At 34.4% G+C, this 23,771-nt stretch overlaps 1 protein-coding gene across 3 annotated transcripts in view; it reads left to right on the forward strand.

The window, feature by feature from the left end:
- The first annotated feature begins 4,029 nt into the window (after window positions 1-4,029).
- The window catches only part of salm (spalt major), a 53,075-nt gene continuing 33,333 nt past the window's right edge, over window positions 4,030-23,771 (forward strand). For all 3 annotated transcript variants that reach the window (XM_067768775.1, XM_067768777.1, XM_067768778.1), the window contains exon 1: window positions 4,030-5,677. In XM_067768775.1, the coding sequence (XP_067624876.1) occupies window positions 5,527-5,677 (151 nt within the window). In that variant the 5' untranslated portion in view covers window positions 4,030-5,526. The remainder of the gene's footprint in view (window positions 5,678-23,771) is intronic.

Genomic DNA, 23,771 nt, shown 5'->3' on the forward strand with positions numbered 1-23,771 from the left:
AATGCTTTAGATGTGCCTACGATTCAACTTGAAGTCGGATCACTATCTCATCGCAGTCAAAATCTGCGCGTACCTTCTATATGAGGGCGCATGTCAAGTGGACAAAACGGATGCGCAGTTGTTTTACATCTCTAGATCACTTCGTACTGCCGCTGAAGGAAAAATCGGATACCGGCGATGACGAAAAAACGACCGTTGGGATAAAGAATACCTCTTGGTATTTGAAAAAAAAAAACCCTGTTTACAGTTCTAGGTTGAAATGGAATACAATGAAAAGAGTGTGCAAACTTTAACGCAAGAAAAACGGGAAGGAGCCGCTTTAAAAAAAAACACTGTATGCTAAATGGCTGAGTGTGACGAGCTTGATCATCTTTCATTATCATTATTAATTGACGCTTGACCGCATAGGCTATTTCGGCGATTGCAAGGGAGATCAAGTCGTCCCTAAAGGCGATCAAGCTTTCGTCAGCCTGTTCTTCGTAATTATATGAAAGTCTCCCCTTCCTCTGCTTCCAAATACTGAGGTCGACAGGAATACTTTCTTTGACAGCAGCGCCTACGTCAACTTCCATAACGTGACCTATCCAGCGAAGCCTGTGACCTTTTATTCGTTGCGCTATATTCCTATCATCGTATAGTTTATCATAAGCTACCCTGCAAAAATCGTTGGATCATGTGGTCCACTGGAGTACTTACCATTATACTTCACTGTAATGCAGCGATGGACCAACTCATGTTTCTACACGAACATATTGTAAGCCGATCATTGCTCGTTTTTAACGATTGTAATCACTACACGATGTTTATTGGACTGTGGGTAATCCATGGATTACTCTGATTTAATGCTGAGCTGGAGTATATGGTCCAGCCCTAGGACATCGCAATGTTAATTGGACCATATTTTTTGTATTAATTGTGGTTAATTTTGGAGCACTCGCTTGGTCCATGGCGAGTACTCCATATATGCATGCATGGAGTACTCGCGATTTTTGCGGGGTACTAGCCATCTTGAGTACTTTCCAAAAGTTTTACCAAAAAATTCGCTGGAATACGAAAGATTTCAACGCCGTGCTGAATTGCGTTAAGAATGAAAACGGTGGCCTAGTAAGGCATGTCCGAATAAATAAATAAAATAAATGTAAGGCGCGGTAACCTCCGAAGAGATCTAAGGCCGAGCTTCTCTTCCAATTTGCGTCGTGCTCCTCTTGATTTTCCCTACAAATTGGCCGGATGGGACCTACATGATTTTATGGCGACTCCGAACGGCATCTGCAAGGCAGATGAGTTTTCACTGAGAGCTTTTCATGGCAGAAATACACCCGGAGCGCTTGCCAAAGACTGCCGAGGGGCGACCCCGCTTAGAAAAATTTTCTTCTAATTGAAAAACCTTATTTCTAAAAATCTTTGATGTTGCTTTGCCCGGGGTTTGAACCCACGGCATCCGGTGTGGTGACCGGAGCACGCTACCATCACACCACGGTGGCCGCATGTCCGAGTGGTGCCCTCTTAAATGGAGGCAGCTAAGAAGCGTTCAGGGAAGACGACTGTCTGGGCAGCTATTCAAATAAGGAGATGAGAAGTTGGTAAAGCGGTTACATCAATTACTATGCAGAATATAGCCAGAAGAGCGAACGCTAGACTTTCAGGATCTACGTTTTTTTGTAGATATGCAAATGCTATAATATTTCAATCCGAGCGGTTCGTACAAATGTCTAATGGAACATCAAAAAAAACCTTCGCCTAATTTGATCAAGATATTTAAAAAATTTTGCGAAAAGCTTGTGGTCAAACAAACAGACGAACATGCCTAAATCAACTCAGCTAGTCATCCTAATGATTTCGCTATACTCATTGGTGGGTCTATCTCTTCTCCTTTAAAGACTAACAATTTACAAAATTCGGATCAAACTTAATATGTAGATACAATTAAATTTATATGAAGAATATGAGAACTACCGGCGGGCAGAAGGATGGGGTGATGCGAGCTCAAAAACTACAAACTAACTAATTAACGAACCGGTTGTAAATCACAATAATCCTAATAAAGGTACTTGGCTCGATTTATACTTATAGAAAGATATTAAATCGTTAAATAATGCGTAGGGTTCGAAAGGAGCCTAACCGAACATACTCATAGGTGAACAAGGAGTCCTTCTACGGCGGTGCCCAGTCCAGGCATAAACAGCTATCAGCAATTCATCTCTGTAAAACTGAAATAAAATAAAAATGTCAAACAAACTATAGGTAAATGCTATGTTACATACTTTATGACTCAACTCTGATACATCCTAGACTAGTCGCATTTTTGGCAGAGGGCGCACTTTAAAACCATCAAGTGGTGCGTTTCCATAAAGCTCTACACCGTACAGTCAACGTCATAAGGTGTAACAACAAAAACAACAAAAAAAGTACAAAGGCAGCATATAATAAAAATCTCCAATATTTGTTGCACCTACCACCTGCGTGATTGTAAAAATTGTGTAAGTTGTCAAGAGTATACGTATGAGTACACCAATAAAGCCGCCACCAAACAAGGGCTCATACAAAGAAGGAAATATAATATAACAAGAGAAACATAAACAATTTATAACAGTAGCAGAATTTTAAAACACCACTTGACTGAGCAGATAGTCCGCACCTATGTAGGATATGCACAAACATATGTACATGCATACATATATATGTATATTAAAGCCCAACAAACATTTCTAGTATGCAATAAACTCAACCACTGCTACGACTCATAATTTCGAATAAGATAAATAAATATGAACGCACACATCTACGCACTCCCCTACTTCCATAAAAGCATACTTCACTTGAGCATTTCTGCTAATGACGCAAACAGCGCAGTAACAGCGAAAGGCGAACAGGTAAATTCTGTTAACGCAACGATTGAACTTGTCATACGTTGCAGTTCTCATGCGCGCTTTCTAGTAAACAGCGTTTGTTGTTGTTTGTTTCTTATTTTACTGTTTATTATTTTTGGAGAGAATATAACAATACCAACAATTGAATTAACAATGATCGTTGGAGTGAGTGAAAAGTCTGTTGCTTTCCAAATCTAACTAACTTTTCGACTTACTGGTTGGTTGCGTGTGTTTGCGTGAAGGTGAGAGGCTGTGTAACAGTGTGCTCTACTCACTGTGTATATGAATGCGACAGCTGTAGGAAGTCGATAACACAAACGTACTCAAGCAAAGATGAGCACCATCAAAAAACAAACTGAGTACGATGTTTAATAAGTTTACCGGGAAGGTCGGAGCATGTAATAGCAACAAAAATAAAACAAGAATGAATGCATACATGAAAGTATTAACTGAGTATGTATTACAATGTAATAATTACATATACAGCTGAGTGTGCTCACAGCTGAGCGTGAGATATAGGGTGCAAAGAGTAGGCGATTGAGAAAATTATTATTAAAACTTAAATTGTGAGATAACAGAATATGAATAAAAATGGTTGAGTGAGTGATGAGTGTGAGTAGAATGTGGTGAGTGTTGGAGCAATCAAATATGAAGAGGGGCCGTGTGTGAATACGAATTTTAAATGCTAGCCCACCTATTTTGCAGGAGATTAAACGTGTTTTGAGCAGTGCGAGTATAAAAGTAATAAAATTGTTACAAACTAAGCGTTATAGCAACAGCAACAAAAGCAGCAGTGTAGCAAATATATGAGTAATAATGAGTGATATAAAGAAAGGTGAGCAAATGCGTGCGGGTGTGTTTGTATTAGTGCATGCATACATATATTGTATACATATATGTAGCTTATAGGCAGCAATAAGACACTTTTTGTACTATGAACTGTTTGCAAAGAAGAGGCAATAAACAGCAACAAAGCAGCAGTGCTAACTTACATACGCTGCTGTTGGCGACGACGACGTCGACGTTTGCCACAGTGACTTTATTTTGGACGTTAACATTGCTCGCGTGCATACGCCGATTGTATTTTGTATATTTTTATTTGAGTGACTTTTTGGTTGCTCGATTATTATTGTTTGTGTCAGTGCTATTTTGACGCGCGTGTTAAACGTTTGTACGCTGTTGATGTGATACGGAGTGTTTTTGTATGTTGCATTTCACGTAAAGCGAAAACTTTTCCATAAAGGAAGTAAATAAGAAAAATCGATAAAAAAAGCGTACAATGTGTAAGAACGTGTTTCGTTGAAATGGGAATTGCATTTTTCTTAAATACTTGAAAACAAAGAAAAATTTCATTTCTTTAGCAAAACGTGAAACAAAGAAAAAAATTAAAAGATGTGAACTGTAAATTAAAAATTTACTAAATTTAAAAGGAAAAAAAAAACGTTAAACAGCATAAACAGTGACAATCAGCGTTATAATTTGTTGTTGCTTTAGTTTTGAAACTACGTATAAGGGAAGGAAAGTATTAAAAATAAAATAGCTAACGAGGAGAAACAAAAATAGTAACTGTAAATCGCTGTAAATTGCTTTGCCGACGGTAAAAACTCAAGCATTTAAAGCAACTTTGCGTGCCCTCGAATACTAAAAATTACGAACAAAAGAAAAAAAATAAAGAAAAATAGAATCAAAAATATTTAACAAAATCTGCATTCAGGTTTTGTGTAATCAAATGCCGGCATAATCAACGCAACAGTGCTACGTAATATGTACATATATATGTACGTAGTTAGTTGCAGGATTAGCAGCAAGCTTTAAAAAGTGTCTACACGAATTGTATTTACATGCGTAGGCATATTCATATGTATGTATGCGAGTGCATGTAAGTAGGCGCGTGAGTGTGTGTGTAATAGGAGTAGCGCTTTAAAGTCCATAGGTAGGCAGCAGTAGGCGCAAGCAGCGACGACGCAGTCTCGCAACACGGCAGCGACGCAAATGGTAATACAATTTTTCATCATCAACCATTGAAACAAAAACAGAAAAAAACAACAGCACCGCACATATACACACACATCTCTACGCATATGTAATATATGAGAACTCAGGCGAATCAAAAAAAAATTATTGAAAGCAACAGCGACGTACGAATTTATTGATATTACACATTATGAGCGGTGGCGAGCATTATTAAAGTTTAAATGAATATAATGATGACAGTTGATGACGGTAGCGTGCAGCGTAAACAACAAAACAAGAAAGCGAACGTACAACCAATTAACTAACAACTAACCGGTTGGTCAGCGCGCATTAAAACGGTAATATTGCAAAGCCGGCGGTTAATTTGAAAAAAGCTGAACTGCAGAATCGTGTGTAGTAAATTAATAGAATGAACAAAGAATACATATTCTTCTAAATAATAATAATAAACAAATTTTGCTATATTTCGTACTACGTAAAAACGTTACGTTATTGTCGCGCTTACATAAATGACATTTTTAACAAACAAAAAAAAAAAAAAAAAAACGGCGAGTTTACCAATAATTAATTTTATTATGAGTGCTGTGCAACAGAAAAATCCAGATTTAACAATCACAACTAAAAATAAGTGCTAGTTAACAAAGAAATAAATAAAAATTATATAATCAAATAAAATTTTTAAATGAAAAATCATATATCAACTGTATTGTGTGAAATGCGTAGTGATTTTAAAGATAATCATCAAGAAACGATCAATAAAATGATACAATTTGGCACCGTTAAATATGGAATCGTCAAACAGTTAAAAGATCGTGCGCATAGCACCGAAAAAGGTGAGTGTGATATTTGTTAGTAGTAAAGTTTCATAATTATATAAGAAAGTGCAGAGGATAAGCAGCAGAGATCTGTAGCAAGGTTTTTTTTTTTCTTTAATTTGAACATAATGACCAAACCAAATATGAAGCTAGTGAAATATTTTGCTAAATTAAAAAGGGCGGTGAAAACTAAAGAGGTGGGACACACCGGTTATACAATTTTAGTTTTTTATACTAAATTTCTCTGAAATTAAAAAATAAACAATTCTAGCTACAAGTATTTGATTCACCATCATATTTTTTCAGAAATTTTTTAAATGATCTCTCTTTATTAATGATTTTATACTGGGCACACTGGGCGGGTGAAGATTTTAGGTGGACAAAAGTTATTAGTTATGTCTAGTTAGCTTAAAATGCCATTTCCGGAAAATTTTCGGTTGCCCATAACGAATATGTTGCTAATTTGGAAAATTTCGTGTTTTTAATTATGAAGTATGAAAAATTAGGTCTGTTTATCGAACCCAAAAGAAGTGCATAGAAAGTCAGCTCAAAGCAGAGTAGAACAGCTCTCAAAACCAAATAGAGCAAGCTGGTGTAACCCAGAGAAAAACGTCTCTTAAAACAAATTTCAGAAAAAATTTCAAAACAATGGATTCGTGGCTCAATGCAACATAAGATTTGATTAAAATACGCATTTAATTACGAAAACACATTCTTTAATAAAATTGTTAAGATACTTTTAAAGTTTTATATTTAAAATCTTTTTTTTTTTTTTAAATTATTCTTTTTGAAATTCAGAAATAACAATTTTTTCTTTTGCTCTGACAAAAAAGCTGGTGCAGAAATTTGCGATCTAGATTGCTTTAGTTTAATTTCGAGTTGACTCATGAACCAAAAAAGGCAACTCAGAGCAAGAAAGTTTTGTCATTAAACACAATTAAGTGAAATATTTCAAAGAGGCCTTAGCCAGAGCAGCTCAATAAACAACAATATTATTAAAAACAATTGAAACTTAGGCTCATTTAAGTTCAAGCAAATTGTTACAATGTGGAAATAGTTTATAAAATGTGAACATTTTATAATTTTTTGTCACTGCATGATTGGAAGCTATTGTGGTTAGTGGTCAGTCAGACTTATCCTCGACAGTGTTATTTCAAAAAAATGTGTATACATTTATGCCATAGATTTCTTCATAAGATAAGCTAATTTTTTTCTGGAACAACCTGTTACCTTTTTCTCACTGACCAAAGAACAAATTCTAAACATAAATATTGACTTAATTAAATATTTTGACCCCTTAAAAAAACAATTCATACATGTCTGAATGAAATTCTATGCCTTACGAAAAACTTGGGCTCACAAGGTAGGCAATATTTGAAATACCATAAATGTAGCATACCTAAGTAGGATCACAGAAAAGATTAAAAATTGGATGGAACAGTTATAAGAAATTTTAGAATAAATATGGGTAGGAATAAGGCTAGTTTTCGTACTTTTTTTGGACTTTTGTCCACCTAGAATGTCTGTGGGAACAACTAGGTTAGGTTAGGTTGAACTGGCCAGTCCGTGAGGACCTCACATAGATTGAATGAGTCCTTAGTGTTACCAGAAGTTTGTTTTAACGACCAAACTGAAAACCCCTATCAAAAACCAGGACCTATGTTATAAAATAATTCCGTCTTCTTGACAAATACTAGAAGCTTCCTAGGACTTAAGCCATTTGTTGCTTCTAGATCTGACAGCTGTATCACTCCTAATAGCTGGATTCTTAGCCTGGCAAGCGCAAGGCATGAGCACAGAACGTGGGAACAATTACTTATATCCGATTGAGTTTTTTCGTTCTATTGTACAATTTTTTTTCCGCCTTCTTCCGTCGACGATATATAATTTTTCAATCACATTTTTGAGGAATTTTTTACCTTAGTTCGATCCAACCAACTTTGTATTTTTACTTTTGGGATACATTTCATCAAATTCAGATCACTTTAAAGTTTTGAGTTTATATAAAAAATCAGAGAGTTTATATCTTTCATTAATAAAAAATTTGTTAAATTTGTAACGAAATTGAATTGAAAATCTTCCATATTATGTATTTGCTGGTTTGTGACGAAAACAATATGTTATGATGAGCTTACTTAGCAAATGCCGTCGGCTTTTTTCCATTACTAGCTATTAATTGAAATTAATATTAGATGTGGTGTTTTTTTATAAAAATTTGTCTACTACAGTCAGTTGTGTCATGCAGTGCCTTGTAACGACATAAAGGAATACAACTAACTTGTGCCATACAACCAGTGATGCCAGATTGAAGGATATTTTATTATAAAATTTGGAAAAAGCGCCACTTTTAAGTCTATCATTTAGATTTTAGTATAATAAAAAAAAAATAATAAAACATATAAAAAATAAGTAACATTCGAATACAAAATGTTTGTGCAGGTCTGATTGTAAAAGTTGCCCACTTGCAGAACTTTTTAGTTCTGAGAAGTTAATTTTAAAATTTTTCAAAATGATCTTAGATTTCATCGTGTGTTTCAACTATCACATTCGTAAGATGTATCGTGTTTTACACACCTTCACTTTATTTTGTTTATTAAATGATTGTGTTTTGTTTTGATGTAAAAACTATTTTGATGAAAGAGCTTTTCGACCCTGCCAAAGATCTCTTGAGATATCGTTTTATTTTCAAATTAGAAATTATATTCTCCCCAAGCTGAGATTCAAACTTGATTCGTCAGATTTATAATCCTGCAGAACGTATGGAAACGTTATCTTAAAAAGCTTTATAAATATTTTCTATTTTTTATTTAAAAAAATAACTTGCCGTTCTGGAAGTGGGCCTAAATGTATAAAGGAGTAGAATGGTAGCAGGATTTAAAAATCAAAATGACAATGCTTCATTATATTTCATCATATTTGGTATATAAAAAGTTGGCGTGGTTACATATCTTTTACGTACATTTTTAGAAGGCCTATTTTTGGTCCCAGTCAGAAGAGGTACTTGTTGAATTTAATGACAATGCATTTCTTTAAATAACCGACCCTTCGGACGGATAGGCTGACGGATGGACATATGAATGGATGTGCAATGCTAACTAAAATTTATTTGAACTGAGCTTACCAACTTTTTCGGTTGACTTAAAATGGTGAATATTACCGAAAAAATCGGTTGAGGCAATCCATTCTGTCACGGGTGGGATATAAGTTAGTATATACATAACCAAAACTCTGCGAAGATATGGAACTACCTTGTTTTGCTTAAATACTATAGATAACCGAATATTTGATAAATGAAATGTTATAAAAATAATTAATTTTTCTTAAATGATCTTGTTTCAAATTAAAAGCATTTCATGAACTTATTTTTAGTACAAAATGTAATTGAAAGTGTCGAAATATGGCTCATGATATGAAATCATTTCATGGGCTTAATAAATTTGAGTTACGTGAAATTCTAAGAATTTTTTCTTTTGAAGACTTTGGTTCAGATTTAAAGGCCATGCAAGAAACTACTTCATAAATTTCGTATTTTCATTAAAATTTCTACTAAAAGTAATTATTTGATAACTCTTCTTAGCGCTATAAGGCGTATTAGCAACCATAACCGACTTCAAACAACTATTTCTGTGTTCTTGCGACAGAAGAGACATACACTCAGAGAAAAACGCTGTTCTAAAATCCAGCACCACCGGACTCAATTCAAGCTTTTCATGTTCTTACTTTTTTGTTCTTGAAAAACGAACGACCTCTTCTCAAAAGAACAACCTTGTTCTTGAACTGACAACCATTTTCTTGAAAAGAGAACGGCTGGTCTTAAAATATGAACAGATGTTCTATTAATGAGAACAATGCTCTTAAATTAAGAACAATGTTCTTAAATTAAACCAAAACGCTATAATTCCAAATCATTTCGAACCAAAACGCAGTTAATAAAAAAGTTTTTTTCACCAAAACGCAATAACTGCATTTAACTATCTGTCTTAATTTGAAATCTAGTTATCTGATAAATTAGGATTTTTTCCCTGTATTTGTGTTCTTTTGTAACTGCTAAATTACCCTAAGTTTCATTTGAAAATGTGTCTCTATTTAAGACTAGGCAATTTTTGTCGTTTATCTAGGAATTTGTCGCGAAAGTCACTTATTGCTTTTTGGTATGGAACTTCTCATATTTGCTTCAGTTTTCTTTATCTAGTTTATTTATTTTATTTTAGTTCAAATGAGTTGAACCAGTAGCGCTCTCGCCGATTGGTCGTTGCTATTTGCTTTGATTGTTGAGTGAATTGGTGAATGAATGGTTGAATGGCTGCCAGCATTTGTTTGGTAACGAAATTTTACTGCTTCTATTATTAAATTATCTTCAATATATATTCGGTTATTTGATTAATCATAAAATTTGGCTGGCGCTTTATAAAAATACATAATAAACCGGCAGCATTGAATTAATAAAAGATTAAAATATCTTTTGTAGGAGGTAGACGAGCATATTTTTGATTTGAGTAGCGTAGTTTTAAGAGCATGTTTATATATAAATAACGTAGATATTGTAACATTATACCATCATTATGTAGGTGTATATTTGTTAACACGTAAACATATTTCAAATATGCATTTTTTTAGTTTTTCTATCTAACACCATGCTTCAATTGTTAATTCAGTTAGATCAAGTTTACTAGCAGAATTGGGGACTCCCTAACTCGATAAATTAGGAATTATTATAAAGATCTACAAATAATAACGAAATGTTGAGGAAAATAACCTTTTACTTTACTGTGTTCTTTATTATCGTTTGATTCCATGCCCGATCTTATAGCAATGAATGTTTCATAACAACTGAGCTGAATTCCAGCTAAGATAGTTTAAAACTGAAGAAAATATCAAAACTTTAATTGTAATTAGTGATCTTGTGCAGCTTTATCTTTACTCTCTTAATAGATTTTTTAAAACTTGAGTAAAATCAGGAAGTCCTTTCGTTATCCTGGGACATATTTTCCCAACTACTCGTTTAAGAAAAACAAGTAAATATATTATTTTTTTATTATTTATTAAATAAACTTTAATATAAATGAAACGAAGATTTTGTTTTAGGCAGATCTGTTAAATAATGATTACTATTGATGAAGTAATGATTATTCGTTCCATTGATTATTTTCTTTATACGCCATTTAATGATTACGTGCCATTATTTTCTATGTTTAATGATTACTTTTCAATTGATTAAAATAATTATCAAAAAAAATCATCATTTTTTCCGATTATTGAAAAAATAATAATAGACAAAAGTAATCAAAAATGCCTTTTTTGATTACTCTTGATTTTTTCCAAAAATCGGAAAAAATCATGATTTTTATACTCTGCTGAGCAGAGCTCACAGAGTATATTAATTTTGTTCGCATAACGGTAATCCGTAACGGCATAACTTAATCGAGATAGATATAGACTTCTATATATCAAAATGATCTGGGTGAAAAAATAAATTCATTTGGCATGTCCGTCCGTATACAAGATAACTTGAGTAAATTTTGAGGCATCTTAATGAAATTTGGTATGTAGGTTCCTGGGCACTCATCATCGCTATTTAAAATAAACGAAATCGGACTATAACCACGCCCACTTTTTTGATATCGAAAATTTGGAAAAACCTAAAAAGTGCGATAATTCATTACCAAAGATGGATAAAGCGATGAAACTTGGTAGGTGGGTTGAACTTATGACGCAGAATAGAAAATTAGTAAAACTTTTGACAATGGGCGTGGCACCCCTCAGTATTAAAAGAAGGTAATTTGAAAGTTTTGCAAGCTGTAATTTGGCAGTTGTTGAAGATATCATGATGAAATTTGACAGGCAGCTTACTCCTATTACTATATATGTTCTAAATAAAAATTGGTAAAACCGGATGACAGAAACACTTTTAAAAAAAATTTGTAGAGTCAAATTTTAACAAACAATTACAGTATATAAGTAAATTATGTCAACATTCAACTCCAGTAATGATATGGTGCAACAAAATACAAAAATAAAATAAAATTTCAAAATGGGTGTGGCTCCGCCCTTTTTCATTTAATTCGTCTATAATACTTTTAATGCCATAAGTCGAACAAAAATTTACCAATCCTTGTGAAATTTGGTAAGGGCATATCTTCTGTGACAATAACTGTTTTCTGTGAAAATGGGCCAAATCGGTTGAAGCCACGCTCAGTTTTTATACACAGTGGACCGTCTGTCCTTCCGCTCGGCCGTTAACACGATAACTTGAGCAAAAATCGATATATCTTTACTAAGCTTAGTTCACGTACTTATCTGAACTCACTTTATCTTGGCATTAAAAATGGGCGAAATACGACTATGACTACGCCCACTTTTTCGACTTTGGAATCATGGCAGGAATATTGTTTGTGGTATTACGTATATTAATAAATTAGCGGTACCCGACAAATGATGTTCCGGGTCCGCTGGTCGACATTTTGGTCGATATCTCTAATACGCCTTCATATATACAACTAAGTGACACTCCCTTTTAAAACCCTCATTAATACCTTTAGTTTGATACCCATATCGTACAAACACATTCCAGAGTAACCCCTGGTCCACCCTTATGGCGATATCTCGAAAAGGCGTCCACCTATAGAACTAAGGCACACTCCTTTTTAAAATACTCATTATCTACCGCCTTTCATTAGATAACCATATCGTACAAACACATTCTAGGGTCACCCCTGGTCCATCTATATGGCATCCACATGTAGAACAATGGCCCACTCATAAAAACACATTCCAGGGTTACCCCAGGTTCATTTTCCTGCATGCTGATTTTCCCTTATTTTGTCTCCAAAGCTCTCCGCTGAGAATGTAATGTTCGGTTACATCCGAACTTAGCCTTCCTTCCTTCTTTGTTTTTTTTTTTTTTAGTAATTGCTTTTTTCGGAAAACAATTGAAATAATCACTGGCCATTCAAATAGGCATATAATTAATGGATTACTAATGCTAATTCAAATTTAATATATCTGGTTCTAGGCAATTCAGATAGAACTTTTCCTAAATAAATAAAAGTATTTTTAATGAAATTGTGGCATATTTTCATTATTTTATTCTTTAGTACAGCTATAAAGTTTTGATGAGCTTGTTATAATAATTTACAAAAATTGTCTGCTATTTTATATTATTTATGGGTAATCAACTGCATCTAGAGAATTTCTTCTGTCGCATGGTGTAACTAAGCAAATGTGCTATCTTTTCAACCTTTATTGCTACCAAACTTTAATCTTCGGCTCAAAGCATCCAAAATAGCAACGAAAATGCTGCTTCATATTTTATAATTTATAAAAGACTTTAAAAAATTATGTGTAAATGTGTTTGTATAGATTGAAGCAAAATAAACAAGTCGTGACTCAAACGACATTTATGAATATTAATAGAATATTTTAAAAAGTATTATAATTTATATTATTAAAAAATGAATACTTTAATTGTGCAATAAATTTTGGTATAATTTAGCCATAAAAAAAACTAATATAATTTTAATTTTCGATATTTGTGAGAACTCGTTGTGTGTAAAAATATAGTATATATATCTTTCTATAGTTGGATATGCCTGGAAGACAAAGAAATGAGGGTTTCGCATGAAATACAAAATTTTGTGTTGCTTCAGTGAATAAAAGTCTTCCAACAACAATATAACTGTGGTCAAAAATTGTTGTTTGATGACAGTCCTGGAAGCTATCTTGATTATGCTCTGTGATTGGACGAGGCATCAAAAAACAATGGATCCACTATCTCGAAAAGTTATTGATTCCATTTAAAACCGGAGGAAGTATATATCTAATTTGACAATCTTGGAATTGCATTTTGATTTGCAGCAAGGAACATAGTAAGACCGTTGCCTTGGTTAAAAATCGGGTTTGAGGCTTGTATTAACTTGCTTGAATCTTGTTTACTAGGTTTCAGGGATTGTGTATGAAAAATTGTTTGATAAGACTAGCTAACAAACAACGAAAACAGGACATTTTCCAAGTAATAGAAAGCAACAACTAGGGACAGCACGGTATGAAATAATATTCACGATAATTCAGGACATTTCAAATAACTTCTCGTTTGTCAAAGAATAATTACGAAAATATTTGGTTTTTCTGATCGACATTTCTTCTAACTTTAACTTTTTATGCATTTCAAAGCTAATCTCTACATATTACAAAATGCTAGGCTTGCAATCTTATTGTGGTGTCGCTCACCTACATCGGTGATACCAAAAATTGCGCTGCAGAGTATTTCCGAATTCTTCCAGTGTCTCTAAAAGCCGAGGAAATATGATCCATTGGTGATACAAAAAGCAGATGATCCGACTGTCATCGACTACATCGAATCACCATGCCATACAAAACACTTGAGTTTAGCGAAAATTTGTAGATTTTTCTGGGTCTTGTTTCTTTGATCTTTCATACCAGAAATACACATTGTTTTTTTTTTTCGAGTGTGAAAAATAGTTTCGATATTCATGGCATGAATAAATGTTTTTTTTAGTAACGATAATATGAAAAATAGCTGGTGATATTGCAGATAATACTAATATATAATACCAGAGTATCGTCGTAACGGCATCGACTGGAAAATGTCGGGATTGAGTGACAAAAGTTTCGAGACCACATCTGGAAGTATTATTTTACGAAGTTGTCCCTCACTGACACTTATCAAATTAAACTAAAAAAACCTGGCGCGATTTACCTCCGAGGAGATTTAGGTCGAGCTTCTCTTCCAATTTGCGTCGTGCTCCTTTTAATTTTCATTACAAATTGGCTGGAGGGTCCTACATGTTTTATGCCGACTTCGAACGGCATATGAATTTTCACTGTGAAGGTTTTCATGGCAGAAATACACACGGAGTGTTTGCTAAATCATTTCTGAGGGGCGAATCCGATTAGAAATACTTTTTCTAATTGTAAAAAATGTTGATATTACTTTGCCAGGGAGTTGAACACAGAACCCTCGGTGTTATAAATGAAAAACTGATAGAGATAAGGTCATAATAGCTGAATGGTGTTTTGATGGTAGGTAGGTAGGTTGAACTGGCCGGTCCATGAGGACCTCACATAGACTGATTGAGTCCGTAGTGTTACCAGAAGTTTGTTTTAACGACCAAACTGAAAAACCCTATCAAAAACCAGAACCTATGTTATAAAACAACTCCGTCCTCTTGGCAAATACTAGAAGCTTCCTAGGACTTAAGCCACTTGCTGCTTCTAGATCTGACAGCTGTATCACTCCTAATAGCTGGAGTCTTAGCCTGGCAAGTGCAGGGTACGAGCACAGAACGTGCTCGATCGTTTCCTCCTCCAACCCGCACTTCCTACATCTGCTATCACTGACCAAGCCTAGTTTAAAGGCATGTGACGCCAGAAGGCAGTGTCCAGTCAGAATACCCGTCATGAGTCTACAGTCCTCTCTTTTTAATGATAGGAGCAACTGTGTTAGTCTAAGGTTGTAAGACCTACACATAATCTTCGACCCACGCCTTTCCCGCTTGGTCGATCATGTGCACCTCTCGACTTCGCTTAATCTCGCCCAATCTAATTGGGACATCTACGGAGCAAGCTTCAAGGGATGCGCCCTTTTTAGCTAGTTCTTCCGCTTTTCATTCCCATCTATTCCCATATGCCCTGGGACCCAATATAGATGTATGCTTCTCCCTGTCCCGATTCTCTCCAGAGATTGCTTTCACTCTAACGCGCATTTAGATGCTATGCTATGCGAGATTATTGCCTTAATTGCTGCTTGACTGTCAATATAAAAGTTAACACGGTTGCAGCTTAAGCTATTCTCTTTCAGGGTTTCTACTGCTTTGGTTACGGCTAATATTTCCGCTTGGAAAACGCTACAGTAATCCGGCAGCCTGTAGGATATGCTTATTTCCGGATCAGCACAGTATACCGCAGACCCTACTCCTTCCACTACTTTGGAACCATCGGTGTACACATGTATCGCCTTGTCCGCCATTTGCGGACCCTTGCGCCAACCGTCCACCTCTATTGTGGCCTTAAGATCTCCCTCGAAGCGCAGATAGGGAATCATGTAGTCTGTTCGACTTGTGATTGATGACCCTATACTACTATGGCCGTATGGTCGGCGCTCAAGCTGCCCCGAAGCACCGAGCCTGCTTGCGGTCGTTAACGCTTTGTTCTTTGCTACCAGGTCTACAGGTGAGATGTGCAAAATGGCATACAGTGCAGCCGTCGGGATTGTTTTCAGGGCTCCCGTAATGCTAAGCATCGATAGTCTGCATACCCCCTCTAATTTTTAGAGGTATGTTGTTTTTTGTGTGGCTTTCCACCAAAAAAGAACTCCATAGTATAGAAAAGGGCTTACAATCGCTGTAAAAACCCAATGAGAAAGAGAGGGCGACAGGCCCCACGTACACCCCAGCATTCTTTTACATGCAAGAGTGCCTCCTTGACCCTCTCTTCCACGTTGAGCTTCCATGACAGCTTACTGTCTAGGATGATTCCTAAAGATTTTGTGCAAGGTTTCTCCTGTAAGGTCACCCCTCCTAACTTAGGCCTGGTCCAATTTGGGACCTTGTACCTCTTTGTAAACAAGACCATATCCGTCTTCTCCGCATTGACTTTCAACCCGACATTAGATGCCCAGGTATGAATATCGCGAAGCGCCCGATCCATCAAAGAACTAATCGTTGGAAGGCACTTTCCACTTATGGCAATTGCAACGTCATCTGCGTAAGCCGTAAGTTTTACGGGTACCTCATCGAATTGCCTGAGCAGTTGGTTGATGACCAGCGTCCACAGCAGAGGTGATAGCACGTGTTTTGATGGTGCTTCGATAGATATTTTTTGGAAGTGGTCTCTTTGCTTAAACCTTTAACTAGTGTGCACTTCTTTGGAAGCAGTTCCTACATTTATTATTTCTTGGAATCGGTAACGTTTTTGAAATGGTTACTTTTTAAAGTGGTAACCATTTTGGAACCAGTATGTTCTCTGAACTCTGAAAGGTTCCACTCTTAGAGACCCGGGCATTTTTTTTTTGGAACCGCAGTGCGTGGTTGTTGAAAATTGTTTCAAATATTATTATACACTTTTTTCTTTTTTTTTATTTTAAAACATGAGATAAATGAACGAAATATTTAAATTCTTCAGCAATATAAACAATATTTGTGTATATGTATTTGGTAATTAGAACTTGTGAACTAGCGCTGAAGATTAAATAGCTGCGATCTATATTTTCGAGCCTGTGTGATGTATTTGATAAATCGCCATTTATTGTTTTGCTCGTTTGCTTTAGCAATATGAAGGATGTTATTTATGGTTGGTTCTGCTTATTTAACTTAAAAGTACAACACGAAAATTATTTCGCTAGACTATACAATTTAGTGTTTATTTTTACATTTTGTGCTAACAATATTTTTCTCTAAAGCGTATTTATAATTAATATTAATAATAGCAACTAAATATTAATTAGCGAAAAATGAGCGAACAATTGTTGGCAGGCATGCTTAACCAACGAACCGATATCATTTCGTTACGATAATTAACGTTAATAAACGAAACAAAGTCACTTCTTTTCGTTTATTAACGTTAAGAACGTCAAATTAACGAAATGATTTTGTTTCGTTTTCTGCCATATCAAAACGAAATCAAATCGTTTATGTTGATTATTAATTTCAAACTATGCTGGCAAAGCTGATTGATGGCGGAGTCATTAAAGGTGAAAGCATTAGCCAAGCTGATTGCAACTTTTCTCATGAATTTTGACAGTACGAACATTTCTCAGAGTATTTTTGACATTACCACCAACGAATTACACAAACAAATTACATGGAGTTTGTGTGTGTATGTCCGCTCGCTGTTACCACCTTACGGCTTCACCATGGCTATAGCATTGCCAGCACAATTCAAACATAAAGTATCACGGTTTTGTTAACGTTTTTAACGTTAACGAAAGCTTTTCATTTCGGTTAAAAACGAGATACAATTTATCTTGATAATTTCTTTATCGATAATATTTCGAAGTGTTTCAACGGAAACGGTGGAAACTTTTTGATAAACGATTAGCTTAACGTTAAGGTGCATCCCTGATTGTTGGTAGCTAGGTCACTGTGGTTTATGATGTTGCTACACAAACAAATCTATCTAAAACTGCACACATACATACAAACATATATATCCGCAACATTCTTGCAACGAAATGTTGCTATCATGATTTCATGATTGGCTTGCCCTTATTGTTGTTGATATTTAATGCTGCTTTTGCTGTTGCCACTTTTGTTTAGGTTAGTTGTTGTTATTGCTCACAATAAATATATGTATGTATGTTCATAGATACATGCCATTGCTGCGCCACTTGTGCTTCTCTTGTTCACATCCATTTATAGACACGATCTTTCTGTATCATTTAAAACGCTTAGTTTTCGACGTCTGGCCCACAATTGCAGCTATATATATGTATGAGTGTGTTTGTATGTATGTATGGATATATGGCAAATGTTTGTATTTAAGATAAAATGCGTTTTTTGAACTCATCATCATCGTCATTGTCAGTGGCAACAGCCTGCGTAGATGGAATGCTTTATATTAGTCCAAGAAAATAAAACGTTTGGCGCTCAAATTTTCGAAAATACATACCAATACACATACATACATACATATACTCAGCACACTTCTATCATCTATGCAACTATTTTTATTTTTAGTCGCGTGGAGTTTCTAGTTTAGTTAGTATCGCATAAGACCGATTTTGTTGTTGTTGATTTTATTATGTTGTATCAGCTGTAGTAATTAATTAATGCATATGCGGTAACTAAAATGCTCATAATTCATGGGTTGTATCTACATTTGACTGCATATTTAGAATATAGAGAAATAAATATTTATATTTATACGGAGTAGTATTATGGGATTCCTCTAGAATACATTACGTGCATTTCCTGGGAGACCTTAGTTGAAAATATTTGGGTTCAAGTCCTCACAGCTACCGTTGTGTGATGGTAGCGTACTATGTATACCATACCGAAGATCCTGGGTTCAAGGCGCGGGCAAGGGTACATCAAAAATTTAGAACCAAGTTTTTTCAATTACACTCAGAGAAAAACGCCGTTCTAAATCCAGCACCACCGGACTCAATTCAAGCTTTTTATGTTCTTACTTTTTGTTCTTGAAAAGCGATCGACCTGTTCTCAAAAGAACTACCTTGTTCTTGAACTGACAACCATTTTCTTGAAAGAGAACGGCTGGTCTTAAAATATGAACAAATGTTCTATTAATGAGAACAATGTTCTTAAATTAAATACCAGAAAAAAGAAACGGTAAAATTCGTGTGTACTACAATGTTAAATACAACATTTGGCACGAGCTACCAAGCAGTGGTAGTCAGTGCACGGACTTTACCACTTTATTGGTAGATCTACCAACTTTTTGACCTATTTTCATTTTCTACCACTTCTACCACCAAAGCCCAAAAATCTACCAACATTTCAATATGTTTGCATTGAAACCAAATACTGCGATCATTAGGTAAACGTATTTAATTGCCGAGCGCACCCAAATAACAATAAGAGGTGACACTAACCAAACTAACCAATTTTGAAAAATTTGTGCACAAATTCAGACAAGAAATAAATTTGTTTATGAAATAAATGTAGTAAATGAGCATGCAAATATTTTCCTGCGCTTTTTTCATCAGTTTTTTTGTGAACGAAATGATTTTAACGAAAATAAAAAAATTTTAAGTAAACGATAACATACTGAAATCGGTTATGTTTTGGCAGTATTTTTGGTACATTGGAAAATTGTTGTGATAAATATACGTAAATTTTCGTCAGTATTTCAAGCTCGAAATACAGGAAAAAAGCAAGTATCATATAGGCATAAGCTATGTATATATAAATTTACATGTATTTTTTTGTTTTGTTTACATGTTTTTTTAAAAGTGTCATTTCCGTGAAATGTACTTTATTTGTTTTACAATAAATTATGAATTGTTTTGTACAAATATAAACTGTTGCTATTGTTTTCTTGGAAAAAAAAATCTACCAACTTCTACCACTATTTTAATTTTTCGTCTACAAACATTCTCTTTAAAAGTCCGCCCACTGGTGGTAGTGGCCCAGCGGTTACGATGTTGCGGTTGCCATCGTGTGGCGTGAGTTCGATCACCGTCAAACTCTGAATTTTTTTAAAACAATTTTTTTATATTCTATTTTTTTAACTCTTATTTTTCGTTCAGTTCCATTCACATATGCACAGGTAATTCTCCAACTTGTTATGAAATGTTTAAAATATGTATTCAGATTGCATCATCAAATAAGAAAAATTTCTCGATAGGAGAAATATATGAAAAAATGCATATTATGCGTTTTTTTCAAAATTTTGAATTTTAATAATAATTTGTTTTGTGATTAATATTTTTTATTAATGACAAAAAAATTATTTATTAATAAAAAAATAAATTAATGGGTAATACTTGAAAAAATTACCTTCCCCACTCCCCCAAAGATCAAGCACAAACCGTTCTTGAACTGACACCGAAAAATGTTAAATCGACCACAAATTGTTCTCGAAGCGTGAGAACGCAAAATCTTAAACAAGCCCAAGTAGTGCTTGAAATGAGCACAGAAGGTTCACACATCAATACCAAACTGGTCATAAAGTACGAACGGCGTGCTTGGAAAACCCGTTCTTAAAGCAAGACCATCGGCCACGAGTTAAGAAAAAACGTACTTAACAGACTTTTGTCAACGAATGTTCTTAATTTTGAACGTGTTTCGTTCGTTTTAGAACGATTTTTTCTCTGATTGTAGAAGGAAATGCTTCTAAGCGGAGTCGCCCGTCTGCAATCATTTGGCAAACACTCCGAGTATATTTCTGCCATGAAAAGCTTCTCAGTGAAAATGCATCTGCCTTGCAGTTGCCGTTCGGAGTCGGTGTACAACATGTAAATTCCGTGCCGCCAATTTGTAGGGAAAATTAAAAGGAGCACAACGCAAATTGAAAGAGAAGCTCGGACTAAAATCTCATCGGAGGTTTTCGCGCCTTGTATTCCCAAAAACATACTTAAATTGCCTTGTATTATAGAACAGAACTTATTTTCATATTTAAATTATAAGGATATACAATTTTTTTTTTTTAGCTCAGTTGTTTTATACGGCATAAAATCATGGATGTGAAAAATTTAGGTTGGTTTTCTCACGGTTTTCTCACCAATCGTCCATTTGAAATTTTATTTCGGTGCGCGACTAACGTAGCTGGTTCTCAGCAAAACCTATAGGTATTTTAGTTAAATTCATTCATCAATATATTAATTAGCAATGCTTGGAAAATTATGTCGGGAACGCGTAAAAACAAGTAATTACAATCGTAGGGTTACTTTATCATATAACAAAAAAAAAAAGATAATAAAAAATTGACAGCGACTTGGTATGGATATATTATAAAAGTTTTACTTAGTATATGCAAACATGCTAAACTTATTTCACTGCAGACGTGGCTCCCATTTGGAAGCCTTTCTGAAAAGTACCTTGAATTCTATGACTGGATGTCTTATAAAATAAGTGCGTGAATCGGGAACGCTAAATCAGAAGGAATCAAGATCAAAATCATATACAGTCAGTATACAGGATGGGTTTTCATGGCATATGGTATACCAAATTAAAAAACAAACTGGTCACATCGAAGAAAAAATTTTGCCTAAAGATCGCAGAATTGTCATTTCGGGAACACATCCCTTCCCTAACGCGGAATGGCGAACTCATTACACGACAATTAAAGATTTCGGCAAATTTAGACCTTATTTACATAAATATTTACTACTGGCAAAAGCCGGCTTACAATTAAACGTAAAAGGATAAGAAATTAATTATAATTAGTTTGCAGGCATTGTTTTCTTTAAATCCAATGCCTTCATATGAATCTCGATACCTTTTAATTGATCTAAATACGCTTGCAAATAGACGATCCATTCTATCTTGCTCATTTGTTATTGGCATAATTTCAGGGACCGTTGATTGTCCATCACTTCTTGATAAAATTCAGTTTAATGTACCATGCAGAAACCTCCGACAGTTTGAACCCTTAAAAAATGGGTTTTCTAGAACTGTTTATGGTATAAATGCTCCTATTTCTAGGGCTTGTGCTGATCTGAATATGTTTTTTAACTACTCAGGCGCTGACTACACTTTTCCTTACGCTGCCTTAATTAAAAATCTAAGATCTTATTTTTCTTAGGATTAAGTTAAAAATTTGCATAATATAGTCTGTAAGAATCTATAAGTTCAAAGACTCAACTTAAATAAATAAATAAATAAAAAATAAATAAATAAAAAATAAATAATTAAATTCCTTGCTATTCCCGGAACGCAATGGTTAATCCGGGAACGAAACCCGAATTGTTTAAGACTAACTTTCTTAAAATGTTTGCTTTAATTTCTGTAAATTCCTACAAGCTGTATCCTTTTCGAAAGAATCAAAATTTGCTTCGAATATTAAGTGCTATATTTTTTTCAAATAATAACTTTGGCCATAATTCAAAAAGTATGAAATTTTGTGCTATATCCGGAACAAACAAATCAAATAGTATCTTTGTCTAACCATTAGCAGTGAAAAATTATTTTAATATGTAATAAAATAAATTTTTTCATATTTACTGCAATTAAATTTTCCTCCTTCTATATTTTGTACCATATATACTTATGGATGTGTGTTTTAGTATATTTGTTTATTATCACGCCCACCAGACATTATTTTAGTTGTTTTCAGATAGGCGTCAACGTCACCGCTTGGCTTAGCTGGATTGGCATCTGTCATACAGATTATAACATAAATATAATATTGTTTGTACATCGTAATTTTTTAATTTATTTAATCTTATTTTTACTTGCTAAAAGTTCAAGTAATCATTTTTCAGTTGCACTTGAATAATAAAGCCAATAAGATTAAAAATGAAATGAAATGGCATCAAATATATGGCAATTTCTTTTGGTTCAATGTTATGTGGTGTAGACATAGCGATAAAAAAATGTATAATACCACACACGAAATACCTCCGAGGAAATTTAGGCCTAGCTTCTTCACCAAATTTCTTCGTGCTACTTTTTTTTTAAATCTCTACAAATTTGCGGGACTGGATCTACATATTTTATGCTAACTTCGAACGACATCTGTAAGGCATAGATATAATTTTTCGCTTAGATGCTTTTCATGTTAAAAACCCGTTTCTAAAGTATTTGATGATGCTGCTCCCGAGCCTTGAACGCAGCAACTTCGGCTATATAGGCGAGCACGCTATCACCACACCAGGGTGGACAATATGTATGTATGTTTATATACATGATATTAAAAACAACTAGGGTTGGTTGTAGTACATATCCGATAAAGCACTTAATAGGTTCAAATGAGTTGTACGACATCAAAACGGACTTTCGTTACTTACTTGGGCGACGACCCAGGCCACCATATTAACTACCTACCGTTTTATGAAGAAAACCATGCTTAGTCTGTTGCAAGAAGAAGTCCTGGTGCTACAAGAAGAAGAGTAAGTTTTAACTTTGTTGTACTGTGTTTTTAAGGCAAAGAGTATTGGATCTGTAGCATTAAGAAAACATTCTGGGAAATGAGAATATGGCACTACACCCCATTTTTCAGTATACTCAATTCTGAGCATGACTCAATGATTGCTTTCAGATCAAAATGTTTCGTATTAAGATTCATCGCGCCAAGTTTTTATCTGTCAAAATGAGAAGTTGTGGATATTTGCTTAAAGGTATTTTCAGGAGAAAAACAAGCGAAAAAAAATTGACAATTATGATGATTGTGGTGCTACAGAACTGGGAAAAATATACGTACAAGGATGTGTAAAACTATTAAAAACGCGTGTTGAGAAGAGAAGGCAATATTGTTAAAAATTATAGAAATTCAAGATAGTATTTCAAATTAGTACTTAACTTGACATTATAGCTATGATATAAAATTTAGAGCAAACTGTGGGTCTTTTGTGCTTGTCTATTTTGAAATAAATCTGATGCAATTAGTCAACCAATCTTTTTCTATTTATAAGACCACTACTGTATCTAGCGAAGGGCTTCTTGGAATATATACGTATATACTTATTTATATTGTA

This window comes from Eurosta solidaginis, chromosome 2 (genome assembly GCF_040869045.1).
Source record: "Eurosta solidaginis isolate ZX-2024a chromosome 2, ASM4086904v1, whole genome shotgun sequence".
Classification (NCBI taxonomy): Eukaryota; Metazoa; Arthropoda; class Insecta; order Diptera; family Tephritidae; genus Eurosta; species Eurosta solidaginis.